A 13,682-nucleotide genomic window follows, 5' to 3' on the forward strand; every position below is an offset into this window, starting at 1 on the left:
TATACATGGTTACATTATTTAACCATAATTATTTTATTCTTGTGTGTTTACTTCTCTATGATTGTAATCTATATTTTGTTTCATCCTATATGTCCAATGTTTATTATATTTATATGTTTGCATATGATTGAGGCCATTAATTGTTTAGCTCACTTATCCAAATTAAGCCTACCCTTTCAATTACCTTTGTTAGCCACTTTGAGCCTTTGAATCCCATTTGTTCTATATTTTGCCACATTACTAGCCTTAAGCGGAAAAACAATTATATATCCCAAATTGAATCTTTGGTTAGCTTAAGATAGAATTGTGTGTGCTAATTAAGTATGGGAATTTGTGGGAACAAAAGATAATAAGGGAATGTGTCATGATAATATAATGGAAATTTGGAGACCTACTCATGTGAAACTATAAGAATTAAAAATCTATGTGCATTGATAAGCTATGCTTATTTTTATGCTTATGAAAAAAAATATTCAATAAATAAATAAGGGGACAAAATTACCCCAATGCTAAGTTAAGAATTCAAGGATCAATGCATGTGTGATAAAATTAAAATAAAAAGTTGATACATGAGTATGGAATGTGAAAGGAATTTCTGGGTAGCTAGGTATGCATTCTAAAGTTATATAGGATATATATAGAGGTTAGGTGAAAGCTTAGGTTAATTAAAGATTCAATTTATAAGCTTACTTAGCCATATATGTATCCTTACCCTTACCTTGGCTCCATTACAACCTTGAAAAGACCTCATGATGTTTGCATTGGTATATTAAATGTTGTTGATTGGTTAGGAGAAGAACAAAAATTAGAAAGCATGATTAGAGAAGGATAGAGTGATCACCCTATACACTAGAGAGACTAGAGTGTACATACATCATCAGTGAGGGTTCAATGCTTGAAATTCTATGTTCCCTGTTTTCATGAGCTATCTTCTTGCATTTTTATCTGTTCTTACTGCATGAGAATTGAATTAGTGGAATTTGATTTGTAATTGTTTTGAAGAGCTTATTTACTATTGATTAAGTGGACAAGAATCATATAGTTGCATTTACATATATAGGTTGCATTGCATTGCATGAGTTTTACATGTTCCTATTCATTTATTTTATCTTCTTCAACTAAGCATGAGGACATGCTAATGTTTAAGTGTGGGGAGGTTGATAAACCACTATTTTATGGTTTATAATGTGTTTAATTGTGTGGTTTTATCATGATCCTTACCCACTTATTCATATGATTAGCATGCATTTATATTTCCTTCCTAAAATTATTACATGATTGAAAACTTGCTTCCTAGAGACTTTTAATTATGTATTTTAATTCTCCTTTATTCCATTCGATGCCGTGATCTGTGTGTTAAGTGTTTCAGGCTTTATAGGGCATGAATGAGTTGGATATTGGAAAGGAAGCTTGCAAAAAATGGAAGGAACACAAGAAATTAAGGAGATGACCAGCGAGAAGTGACGCGGCCGCATGGCTCACGCGACCGCGCAGAAGAGAGGAAATCATAGTGACGCGGCCGCATGGCTCACGCGACCGCGCGGATTGGAATAGCACAAGTGACGCGGAGGCGTGGACGACGCGCCCGCGTGGCAAAGCAAAATGCCGAATGATGCGTCCGCATGAATGACGCGATCGCGTGACGTGCGCGATCTGCATAATCTGCAGAATTCGCTGGGGGCGATTTTGGGCCCTGTTTTGACCTAGTTTTCGGCCCAAAAAAGCAGACTAGAGCTAGAGAACATGCAGAAACCAAAATAACATTTATTCTACACAGTTTTAGTTTTTAGATCTAGTTTTTACTCCTCCTCTAGGTTTTCTCTACACACATTCATAGTCCTTAGGATTTTTATTTCTATTGCTCTTTGCATTGGGATATTGAGAAGAGTTATTACCTCATCAAGACTTCGTCATTCTAGTTCGTTTTCTTTACTTGGCTTTACTCTTCCATGTCCTTTAATTTACTCAATTTTATTATTGGATTATTTTAGAATTTATTAATACAAGAGTTACTTTTATTTTTAATTGATTCCTTTGAGTTTTATTTATCATGTTTTTCTTTAATTCCCTTTCCTATGTTATGAGTTCTACATTCACAATGAGCGAATAGTTCCCTAACTTGATGGGGAGTTGATTGAAAGGAACCCTTGAGTTGGAATGCTCAAAAGAGAAATTGTAATTGGGTTTATTGTTGGATTGCCATCTAGTCACTAACGCCAGTCCTTCCAAGTAAGCGGATTGGGACTTGTGAATAGAAACAGCATTCCAACTTGTTTGACTTTCCCTTACCTAGTAAGGGATAACTAAACAGAACAACCTTCAATTATCAATTAATCTTGAGAGTACTGCAACAAGAATATGGCTTCCAACTAATTTACTCCCAGTCAAGGCTTTCATTTAAATTACTTAATTTCCTCAATTTAATTTTCTGTTTATTCAACTCAAACTCTTTTTGAAAATATCTGATTAATAAAATAGCACACCTTTCTACAACTCGTTGGGAGACGACCAAGGATTCATACTCCCAGTATTTTAATTTTAATTTTTGTGACAACCCTTCTAAATTGATAAGCGGATTTCTGGTTGGTTAAGAACTATACTTGCAACGCATATCTTATAACAATTCTTGACTCGCTAATTTACGCCACGTCAGTCATGCGTACGCACAAATTTAGCAACAAGAGAGAAACGTGCGTACGCATTCATCATGCATACGCACAAATTTGGTAGATCAAGGAAGTCATGCGGGCACATTCTTCAAGCATACGCATGTGTTAAGCAAGTTTCCAATGTTGTGCATACGCATCCATCATGCGTACATTCAGGCACAAACCTACCTTAAGAGGAGAGGGGGCACTTGCCCCATTGGAATTTTAAGAAAAAACTGAAAATTATATATATCTGTATATATTTATTCTTATTATGATGTTATTGTTGCCCTATAATAAATTATAGATAATTTTTTTAGAATTTATCATTAAAAAGTATTTTATTTAGTTAAACTTAACATGCAGTAGTATTTATCTTGTTAAATCTGATTTAGTATTAAAACTAGAAATAAATGAATCAACTCAATAAAAAATTATCCAGCCTAATAACTCCAACGGCATAAGTAATATCCGGCCTGGTGCAAACCATAGCATACATCAAACTGCTAACTGTAGATGCATATGGAATCTTCTTTATTTCTGCTTTTTCTTTCTTACTTGTAGGACATTGCTGTGAACTCAGTTTGAAATGACTAACAAGTGGAGTATTAACAGGTTTGGAATTACTCATGCTAAACCTCTCTAAAACATTCTTAATGTACTTTTGCTGCGACAACCACAGTTTCCCATTCTTCCTGTCAGTGATACTCATGCCAAGGATTTTCTTTGCAGGACTCAAATCCTTTATAGCAAAGGATCTGTTCACGTCTTTCTTAAGACTTTTAATCTTCTTAGTGTCATGACCAACAATCAATGTCATCAACATAAAGAAAGAGAATTAAAAAATCATCATCAGAGAATTTCTTAACATACACACAATGATCAAAAGAAGTCTTACTATACACATGACCTTCTATGAAGGAATCAAACTTCGTGTACCACTGCCTTGGCGCTTGCTTCAGCCCATATAAGCTCTTCTTCAACTTGCATACAAGGTGCTCCTTTCCTTTAACATCGAAAAGTTGGAGTAAGAACAATCATTAAATTATCAAAAGAATAATATAATAAAATGAGTATATAAAATATACTATACAAAATTATAAATTGTACCTTAAAAGGATCAACTTTGATGAAAAACGAAAAATACATTCTATGAAGTAATAAAAGAAGAATAATAAATTTAAAGAAAATGAGTTGACTCTCAGATTTAGGCTCATGTACCACAAAATCATATATTTGTTTTGTTAAAATTATATAATTTTATCATATCATGATTAGAATAATTATTTTTTTTATCATGAATAGAGTAATTGGGCCAACTTCATATCATTATCATACCATATTATTATTATTATTATTATTATTATTATTATTATTATAAATAGATCACCATTAAAGTAACAACTTGCCATTAATAAAATTATTGGATAATAAATAAGAATTAAAATTGTATCAATATAATTAAAATCAATATAATTAAAATGATTAAAAATATTTTCGAGTGATAATTAGTTTAATAATGCATTAAATATTAATTTTATATAATTATAATAAATATATTCTTTTAAATTAGTATAATTATATATTATTCATTAAATACTAATTGTAATATTGTAATATAATTATAATAAAGATATTTTTCTAAAATAAATTTATTTAGAGAAATATAAATTGGTTATTAATAACTGGTGCCATTATCATATAATTATGATATCATATTATTATTATTATTATTATTATTATTATTATTAAAATGATTAAAAATATTTCTGATTGATAATTGATAAGTAGTTTAATAATGCATTAAATATTGATTTTATATAACTATAATAAAAATATTTTTCTAAATTAGTATAATTATGCATTATTACTTAAATACTAATTATAGTATAATTATAATAAAGATATTTTTATAAAATAAACTTAGAAGAAAAAATAAATTCATGAGCAATCGACACCTCACTTCCATTATTAGTTAGGGAGAAACCCAATTTTAATATATTATAAGTAAATAGATAAGTAAATAGGTAGATAGATAGATAGATGGAATATTTTAAATTCATATTAAATTAATTAAAACAAATATAGAATCACTTTGACTTTTTCATTTATTATTTAACTTATAATTAATATGATATTGATTTCTATACAAAAAACTAAATAAAAAATATATTCCTTTATTCTCTTTCAAACTGTAACTTATATTATTTTTTGTGTCGAATCTTTTTTATTTTATTTTTTAATCAATTTTTTATTAAAAAGATATGATTTACATTGCAACACATATTTTACATTTATTAATATGTTAATAAAAATATAAAATAGTATAATATTTCTCATAAATTGCTGATGATAATAAAACTAAATAAAAATGCAACATTATATATAAAAATCATAATTTTTCTAGAGTTCATGTTCATATATTTAATTATATGGTCAAAATTTTTAAATTATGGATATAAAAGACGGTTGAGTTAAAGAAATAGCGAGAGAACTAATTAATCAAAATCAAAGTAAATAAATATATCAATATAAATATACAATAGTCTTAATTTTAATATTCATGTTACATAAAATTTTTTTAAGGAGATATTAGCATAATCAATCTCAATTTTTAGACAATAATTTGATATTTTTATTTTCAATTTTATTATACACTTTTAACGTGACGATCAATTAGTATATCCGGAAAAAATGCTATTTAACTATTTTTTTTGCCTATTTTTATATAAAATTTTTTTATTTTGTTTTTAATTTTATATTTGAACTTTAATTTTTATTTGCTCTATTTTAGCACATAATTAATGAATCAACTAATACAAAAATTAATCAAATAAAGGTACTCTAAATAAAATAAAATTTTTATTCAATTAAATAATGATAAATAATTTTATTAAATTAGATCATATTAATATGATCATTAGATAATAAAAAATATTAAAAAATAATATTTTAAAAATATAAAAATATTAAATTATTATTTTAATTTACTTTTTTAATTGATGACAACAAATATCTTGAATTAATTGAATTTAAAAAAAATTATATGCTAAAATTATTTTATTTATTTAAAAATATTTTGAACATAGAATAATTCAATTTGAGGTCGACTATCAAAATTAAATTTAATATTTTTAAATTTATATTTTCTAATAAAAAGATTTACTCTTAGTTATGGTCTTGTTTGCACGCCGTTAAGTTAATAAAAAAATTATTTTTTAATGAAAAATTGAAAAAAAAGATCTTTTTTATATTTTAGTGTATTTAATAAATTTTTAGTAGTAAAAATAAAAGCACTAGAAAATAAAAAAAAACATATTTTTTGAGAAGTTACAATTTAGTGCTTGGGCGCTATTAATTGATATATTTTTTTTAATAAAAAATCTTTTTTTTATTTTTTAGTGTGTTTGACAAATTTCTAATATTAAAAATAAAAGTACTAGAAAAATAAAAAAAAAAAAACATCTTTCTTGAAAAGCTACAATTTACATCTTTTTTTTAAAAGATTTTTTTTCTTAAAAAAATGTTTTTCATATAATAGTGCTTGTTTGGGTGCCATTATTTTGATAAAAAAAGATTTTTTTCAATTAAAAAAATATTTTTTTTTATTTTTTAGCGTGTTTGACAAAATTCTGATAGTAAAATTAAAAGCACTAGAAAAATAAAAAAAAATATCTTTTTTGAGAAGCTGTAATTTATATCTTTTTTTAAAAGATCTTTTTTCTCTTAAAAAAAGATATTTTTTATGTAATAAATAAACAAAAAGTACTTTTATGTTATTATACCCAAACATAATTGATAAATAAAAAGAGTTTTTTGCATGAGATACCCAAACATAAAATTACTTTTACTTTTTCAATAAAATCTTTTAAAAAAAGATAACTCGAAAAAAGATATTTTCTTAGAAGCTTACCCAAACAAGCTCAAAAATAAATAAACAAAAAAGTACTGTTATCTTATTTTACCCAAAAATAATTAATTGATAAAAAAGTTTTTTTATATGAGATATCCAAACATAAAATCACTTTTATTTTTATAAAGATCTTTTTAAAAATGGCGTCCAAACAATTCTTTACATTTTTTTTAAAAGATATTTTTTTATAAAAAGATATTTTTCGCGTAATAAATAAACAAAAAAGTACTTTTATATGGTTATACCCAAACATAGTTGATAAACAAAAAAATCTTTTTGCATGACATATTCCAACATAAAATTACTTTTACTTTTTTATAAGATTTTTTAAAAAAGATAACTTAAAAAAATTTTTTTTTTCGAAGCTCACCTATATAAGTCAATAATTCTATCTAAAATAATTCGATATTCATTATTATTTATTTATCTAAATAATTCTAACATTGATAGAATATTACTTTTAGATAAAAAAATTTAAAATATATTTATTCTATTTCAAAAGTTTAAAATTATAAAATGTATATGATTTTAAAATTTTTTAATTGTTAATTTTTTCGGTTATTAATTTTTTTTCAAAATTCTATTCTGATTTTAAATTTAAATTTTAATTAACTTGATTGAAACATACGTCTAAAATCCACGAAAGATAAATAATAAGTAAATAAGATAAATAATAAGTAAATACCTCTCAAATTATACATAAATAAGATATTTAGTTTTATTTATTTATAAAAAACCCCTAAAAAATAGCATGACATATTGACTGCAACCGAAACAAGATTAGTTAAAAACTTAAAATTAGGGTTTTTATTTACGTTTTAAAATTTAAAATTTAAAAGAGAAAAGAAGAGGGATTTGTAAGGAAATAGAAAAAGGAAGGGTTAAAATTGGATTTTCAATTAAGATTGTTTTCTTTGTTGAAACTGATGGAGTTTGAAGACCCCAAGGTCCCAAACAATAGGGAGTAGAAGACAAGTACGAAGTCAGAAAGAGATCTCATAGTAGAGTGAGGTTTGTTCTAAGTTCTATTCTGTTTGGGAATTGAATCGAAAAGAGAATAGCTATGAGAAAAGGGAACAACTCTGGCAATTACCGAAACCCATGTCTCACTATGCACCAGCCTTGGGCCTCTCTTCTCGTTTATGGCATCAAGCACGTCGAGGGCAGGTCCTGGCCTTCTCCCATCACTGGTAAGTAACTAACTAACCTCTTTTTCTATAAAGTTCTAATAAGTAAATTTATTATTGTGATTTTTTATTGTTAAGGTCGTCTCTGGATTCATGCTGCTAGTAAGGTCCCAGATGAGTCCACTATCAAAGCAATGGAGTACTTCTACAAAGAGATTTATGCCATCAATGGCGTCACTGACATCAAGTTCCCTGAACACTACCCCGTTTCTAGGCTTCTTGGTATGCACCACCACCACCGCAACAACCCCTTATTCTATGTAATAGGTTAAAGAACTGTCTGCACCTGCTCTTACAGGGTATAAATGAGTGTTTTTTAGAGAATTCATAGGAACCAACTTTTAGTTAGCTTATATTAGCCAATTTTAGGGCTTGGTTTATAATTTAGGATTAATGGTTCATGATTTATGGTCTAGAATTTGATATAAACAAGATAATTTTTAAAAAATTGGCTGATGTTGGCCGAAAAGTTGGTTTCCTAACATTACTCTGTTTTATAATGCCATCCAATTAGATAGAGTCTTGTAAAACTTGTTTTGTCAAATATTTGGGATACAACCATGCTTCATGTATCCAAAAATTCAGCACCATTCAGTGGAATACATATTTGGTGTTCAAGAAAAACTTTGATTATGGTGCTGTAAAAAAATTTGATGATTTTGCTATCATAAGTTTGATTATTTTATTATAATTAGTTTGATATTTTGTTAGCTGATTATTTTATTGGAAAAATATGTTAGGCAACATGCTGCATGCATAAATATACAAAAATATATGATGACTGATTTGGTAGCTAATTTTTTGTTTCAATATAGCATTGTTGTTTGCCATATGACAGTACTTGATTGTTTATTAGTGTCAAACTTTCTTGAAACGATGGAGTGGCAGGACATAAAAATAAAATCCATATATTGTATTAGCTCAACTTTTATTTGAATTTTTTTTTATCTCACACTTGATTGTTTGATGCAGGATGTGTCGAAGTTGTTGGCTGTTTAAAGCGTGAGGAGCTTGCTGGCTGGGACATGGTTCCTGAAGGGGTACTAACTACCAACCCCTTTTTTCTAATTGAATTTGATTCAAAATTATTCTGATTATATTGAATAAGTTTATCACATTTTGCACTCAGGTAAGGCTAGAAGCACAAACTGATTACTGTTGGCTATGTGAACAACCACAGGTTGGTGCTGTTCTGTTATTGTTGTACTGTGCAATCCAGATCATTGTAAATTGATAACTGTTCTTTCTTTGCTCAACAATGTGTATTTTTCTCTGCTATTTATACAGAAATTGTTGATTCCTTTTGAGATGCGGGGATACCAAGGTGTTTATAACTTGGAGAGGAAGGTAATACTAATATGGTTTAAAATATCCACATAATTTCTGAGCTTTTTGTTTGAATGAATGGAGATTGATTCTTATTTTTTTTCCTTGCTTATTTGAAGATCCATGATGCTGCAGTTAGAGGTTTATCACCAGTGAAAGGTCCATTGCCAGTGAAATTTCCACTTCCAGATCCACGAGATATGTTTTCGCTAAAGCCAGGTTGTATTGCCACGCTTACTCCCAATGTAAAAGCAGCTGAAGTGGACAAATCATCAAGTATAAGTGCAGCCATAGCTGGGGCACGAGCAGCAGCTACTCAGTTCTCAAAGAAGGATCAGAATTCCCCTAGCACTTCTTGGAATAATACACATGAGGAGACAGAAAATGCAAGATCTTATAATTTACGATCACGGACAAGATCTATGCCAAAGAATAATGCATCACCCTCTGAATTAACTGACAAATTCAATAATGGGGCACTGCGATTGAGTCAAGAAGAGGATAGCAGTTTTGACAAGAGTGAGGGAAGTAGTTCGGATAATCAATCATCTGTTGCTGATCTGCAGCCACCCACTAAGGTCTGCAATCTCTTACTATGTGTAATTGCTTTTGTTACTTTTGCACATCCGTAGCAACATGGAGGCTAGACCTATATGATCTCTTGCAAAACTCAAATCTCATGCCTAGTTATGGAATTACTCTTATTCTGTCATTAGTGAGTTTCTTTCAACAGAGAAAATGTTTAGAGTTTAGGTACTGTTAAAGAGTTTTTATTTTTTTATTTTTTTTAGCGTAAGGAAAAAGTTCTAAACAGGTTTTTTCCTCCTCCAAAATGCTTTCCTATTTATCTCAGATTTATTTAGGCAGATACTTTAATTAATAATGCACGTTTTCCAACAGAAGAGAGTTCCAATAATTGAGCCATTGTATATAATACTTTTTTGCGTAAATATCATTCTCATAATGAGGAATTTGATCAGGGGAGTCTGGAATACAGAGAGAAAAGCAATCGAGACAGGTATGAGGGAAGAAGTAAGGACAACCAATCTACTGGTATAGAATCTGATTCAAGACATTTTCCACGTCCACCATCTAAGGTATCCCTTTCTGTAAATTGATCAATATATATCTTTTATTTTGAACTGTTAAAATATATTAGCTTCAACTTGTAGTTACATGACTCGAGCAAAACATTGTGGAAATAATTGAAAAGAACAGAGAAGAAAGAACCTACCTTTCTTTTGGTGGAAGACTAAACATAGTCTATATATTTTCCTTTTCAAAAGGGACAGTGCATAAATTATGGCTAGTATATGAACTTTGTGATGGAATTCTTGATAATCTACACCGAAGAGTGTCTATTTATTAGTTAAAGATACACTCCTAATCATAGTGGCGAAATTTAGCCTAATATAAAATCGACATAAAATCAATATGAAATATATCTAGAAATTTTATAAGCAATACAGTAATGCTAGGTGAAGTAGGATACACCAAACGTTCTTGATCTGCTTTCTTCTTATTGCTAACTTGTTGCTGTTTTTTTTGCATTTTTTTGTTTCTTCTGTGTATCATTATTGTTATTGTTGTTGTTGTTATTATTATTATTATTATTATTATTATTATTATTATTATTATTATTATTTCTGTTTCTCTCCTTTTTATTTTGTTTCTTTTCCCTTCTTTTTCTTCTCCTCCCTAACTCCCTTGGCATGTTTCTTCTTCTTCTGTCATTTATATAGAATTTTTGTTTTTATCAAAATATTTCTGTTTTTTTCCCCAAAAATTTCTGCATTGATTTTTAAAAATTTTGGTTTGAAGATTTTTTTTCTGTTAATAAAAAAGAAAAAATATCAGTAACTTTTTGGGGACTTGGTTACAAAGATACTTGTTCACCCAATATTGATCTAATCCATAATATCCTAAATATATTCTAACACTTTGATGGTAGTATATCAATGGAATCAACATTAGTATATTCTATACATTTGCATCTTGGGATCAATTAACATTGTGGATATTTGATTCTAATTCTAGAGTAGATTGTTTAATATATATTTTTTGGATTATGATAAACCAACTCGCAAGGCTTGTGTGAATTCTGTTATTATAATATAATAAGTGATGTTGATTTCTTTCCACTTTCGTTTATACATCGGTTAGACCATTACCTTTTTTGTGTCTCTGAATCTGAAGTTGCTTTAGCGATTCAAGAAAATAGAAACACACTGCAATCCCAAATAAATAGATGTTCGATATCTTGTAGGACATGCTTAGTGAGGCTTTCTACGTGTGTGCAGTTAAACGAATATATTAGTCTTGTTTAAATTCGCTTAACACTGGTCATTAAAACAATTCATACTTTACCATAACAGAAGTCTGAAGTATCTGTATCAGAGTCTTTTTACTTCTGATTTCTTAAATGCGACACAAATTTTGACGATAGACAACAGAAAATGGCAATAGCATATAATTGAATTAACTATTACTTTTATCTTAATTGTTAGATTTTTGCAGCAGCATTGAAAAACCTGAAGCAATGATCATGGAGCATGAGTGAGGATTTGTAATTTGGTAAAATGGATGTTCTCATTGGATGCTAAAGTATGTAAGTCTGTATGTTTCAACAGTTTTATTTAATTCTCATTGGATGTTCTCATTGGATGCTCGTTCCATCCACTTCAATGTATAACACCTTTGGTTGTATTAGTATTTTTTGTTTTCAAGATTTTGTGAAAAAAAAGTGAAAGCAATTAGATCATGTTTTTGTTTTTGTATTCGTCTATTTACTTTTTCTTTCACAAAATCCTGTTAACTAAAAAAAAAAAAAGATGAAAACAGGAAAAAACTGAAGTCGAAAATAAAATCAGACAAACCTTAGGTATACAAAGCTCATGTTCTTGTATCGTAAAGAAGGAAATTCTAGCATATAAAAGTAGCGTAGCGGGATTGCATCCAACCATTTAAACTGTGAAGTGTGAACTGCATAATGTTGAGAAGATATTTGCATTTCCTGACCCTTAAGACCAAACACTTTGCAATGATGACCTTGAAGGTCAAATATGAAATGCTATTTATTTGTTGGATTTAAAATCGATGATTTGGGTATTAGCTATATAGGGGTTCACTTTTATGCAAATTATGGTTTGGAAGTGCTATTAAACAAGAAGAAATACTTTTATGCTTCTAAGAGAGTTAATGTATGTTCTAATAGCAACCATAACTACTCAGTTTTGTTTATAATAGTTACTACGATTTGTATTATAAACCCAAATCTCCAGTGAAGAAAATCCAACCGCTTTCAACAATAAATCTTAAACATTAGCCGTAAGATTATAGATGTAGAGAATTACCTCCGCAAATTATAAAACGAATACATAAATTAAAATAAATACAAAAGATTATGTGAAAATGGAAGAATTAAATAGATGATTATATACGTAAAAATAAAAGTAAAACAAATAAGAAAATAAATCGAATGTTAAACAAGTATACAACAGAATAGCCAATGAAGTATAACTCAAATGGCATAATCTCTCTATACTCACCAAAAAGGTTGCGGGTTCGAGTTTTCTTATCTTCAATTAAAAAAAAAATATACGACAGAATAAATTATATTATATCACAAGACATAGTTTAATTCTCATTAAAAAAAATTAGTGGAGGTCAACAAAAATGGTTGCGTTAGGAAACCAACCAAGAGTAGCCAACTAGAACCAACTAGTTGAAAAATAAGAGATCTGTTATAAAAAAGAAAAATAATTATCTACTATCCTAATTTTTCAAATTTTAAAACTAAAAATATAAATGATTGGCTTGAGTTGACTTAGGTTGTACTTGACTCCCGAGACTTTTTCTAACAAAAATTGTTAATATTAAAGACGAAGAAAAAAGAGACCTTAAAAAAAAAAGGATAAAAAGAACAATATAGACCATAAAAACATCCCATTTATTTGAATATAGAGCAAAAAGAAAGAGACATGACAATACAAATATCAATCCTCCTCATTAACTATGAGTTTTTCGTGTTCTTTAGGGAGGCTTGAGGAGTCCTCCTTACGAAAACCACCAAGTAAACAGCAGGATACACCACAACAAATATAAAACCATTTATTAAATGCTCTCTAACATTTATTTATAGATAGAGCGAAAACACAGACATCGGTTAAAACAAACATTAAATGTGTATAAATTATCCAAATAATTTTTTGTGTGTATAACTGTCTACTAAAACTTAAGAGAGAGTGTAAAATTAATCTTATGCTATTATATTCAGCATTTTAAACCTACACAATCACATTGGATTTGATCATTTGATAATAATTTGCAAAAAATATCATTATTGGTGAACCCTAACATTTTCATCACTATGTTAACCACTAAAAACGCAAATCAAGAATTTAAAAATAACTAAAAATTAAAGTTGTAAATTGTGAGAAACAATAAAACTAAAAAAATTATAAATATTCAAAATAATAAAAGAATTATACAAATTTATATTCTCAACTGGTGAATCCTAAAATCTACATCACTAAGCTAACCACAGTAAACACTAATAAATTTTGCTTCTTAGTATATTTAATTATTAATTTTATACTCCTATAGTAA

At 28.2% G+C, this 13,682-nt stretch overlaps 1 protein-coding gene across 3 annotated transcripts; it reads left to right on the forward strand.

Annotated features, from left to right (window-relative positions):
- The first annotated feature begins 7,462 nt into the window (after nucleotides 1–7,462).
- Nucleotides 7,463–11,847, forward strand: LOC107619223 (RNA-binding ASCH domain protein). Of its 3 annotated transcripts, none has more exons than XM_016321472.3 (8): nucleotides 7,463–7,751; nucleotides 7,827–7,970; nucleotides 8,721–8,788; nucleotides 8,878–8,928; nucleotides 9,036–9,095; nucleotides 9,194–9,652; nucleotides 10,055–10,171; nucleotides 11,582–11,847. In XM_016321472.3, the coding sequence occupies exons 1-8, from the start codon at nucleotides 7,625–7,627 to the stop codon at nucleotides 11,615–11,617; spliced, it is 1,062 nt and encodes a 353-aa protein (XP_016176958.1). In that variant the 5' UTR covers nucleotides 7,463–7,624; the 3' UTR covers nucleotides 11,618–11,847. The 3 variants fall into 3 exon arrangements, with proteins under 3 accessions (XP_016176958.1, XP_088356232.1, XP_088356233.1); XM_088500106.1 differs by having other exon boundaries at nucleotides 7,475–7,751; nucleotides 11,592–11,847; XM_088500107.1 differs by having other exon boundaries at nucleotides 7,475–7,751; nucleotides 11,595–11,835.
- Nucleotides 11,848–13,682: the final 1,835 nt, after the last annotated feature.

Source organism: Arachis ipaensis, chromosome B9, assembly GCF_059453495.1.
Source record: "Arachis ipaensis isolate K30076 ecotype BB chromosome B9, ASM5945349v1, whole genome shotgun sequence".
NCBI classification, from domain to species: Eukaryota; Viridiplantae; Streptophyta; class Magnoliopsida; order Fabales; family Fabaceae; genus Arachis; species Arachis ipaensis.